The sequence below is a fragment of the Cynoglossus semilaevis genome, chromosome Z (assembly GCF_000523025.1).
Source record: "Cynoglossus semilaevis isolate Cse_v1.0 chromosome Z, Cse_v1.0, whole genome shotgun sequence".
NCBI lineage: Eukaryota > Metazoa > Chordata > Actinopteri > Pleuronectiformes > Cynoglossidae > Cynoglossus > Cynoglossus semilaevis.
In genome coordinates, this window is record NC_024328.1 from 15,390,971 (window position 1) to 15,391,484 (window position 514).

General features: G+C 52.5%; 1 protein-coding gene across 1 annotated transcript in view; it reads right to left on the bottom strand.

Moving 5' to 3' along the window:
• Nucleotides 1-514, bottom strand: part of tbx1 (T-box transcription factor 1) — an 11,777-nt gene that overhangs the window by 9,615 nt on the left and 1,648 nt on the right. Inside the window, 2 exon segments of the mRNA XM_025053437.1 lie at nt 1-2; nt 5-121. The exon segment at nt 1-2 is cut by the window's left edge and continues 236 nt beyond it. Coding sequence (XP_024909205.1) covers nt 1-2; nt 5-121 — 119 coding nt within the window.

A 514-nucleotide genomic window follows, 5' to 3' on the forward strand; every position in this document is an offset into this window, starting at 1 on the left:
TGCGCAGCCGCCGGGCATGCCTCGAAGTGGGACTCGTGCTGGCCGTAGGGGTCCCCGGGGGAGGAGGTGAGGTGGTACCCCCCCGGAGTGTTGAGGCTGCTCAGGCTGTTGGTGGTGAACGCTGCAACATCGCAAAAGTGGGAGAGCTGCGTGAGCCAGGGGCTGGAGATGGCCGAAATCATCCCGAAAAAAAAAAACAAAAAACACACACACAGACGCCGAGGAGGGGAGGAAGGGGGTGAGGAAGGGTGAGACGGCAGAGGGGGTTTAAGCGGTGTCCAGCTGACGGCGAAAAAACTGCTACCGGAGCGAAACAAACAACAAAAAACAAAACAAAAAAAGTTGGTTTGAATCCCCCTGGTTTAAAGTTAAATCCACCAGCTCCCGGAAAAAAAAATCCACGGAATCAGTTTTGGCGTGCACTGTGGCCGACAACAGCATAATTAATAAACCACTAAAATCACAAGCTGCCTCCGGTTCATTTTACCGCTGTGCTATAGTACAATTCAACTGA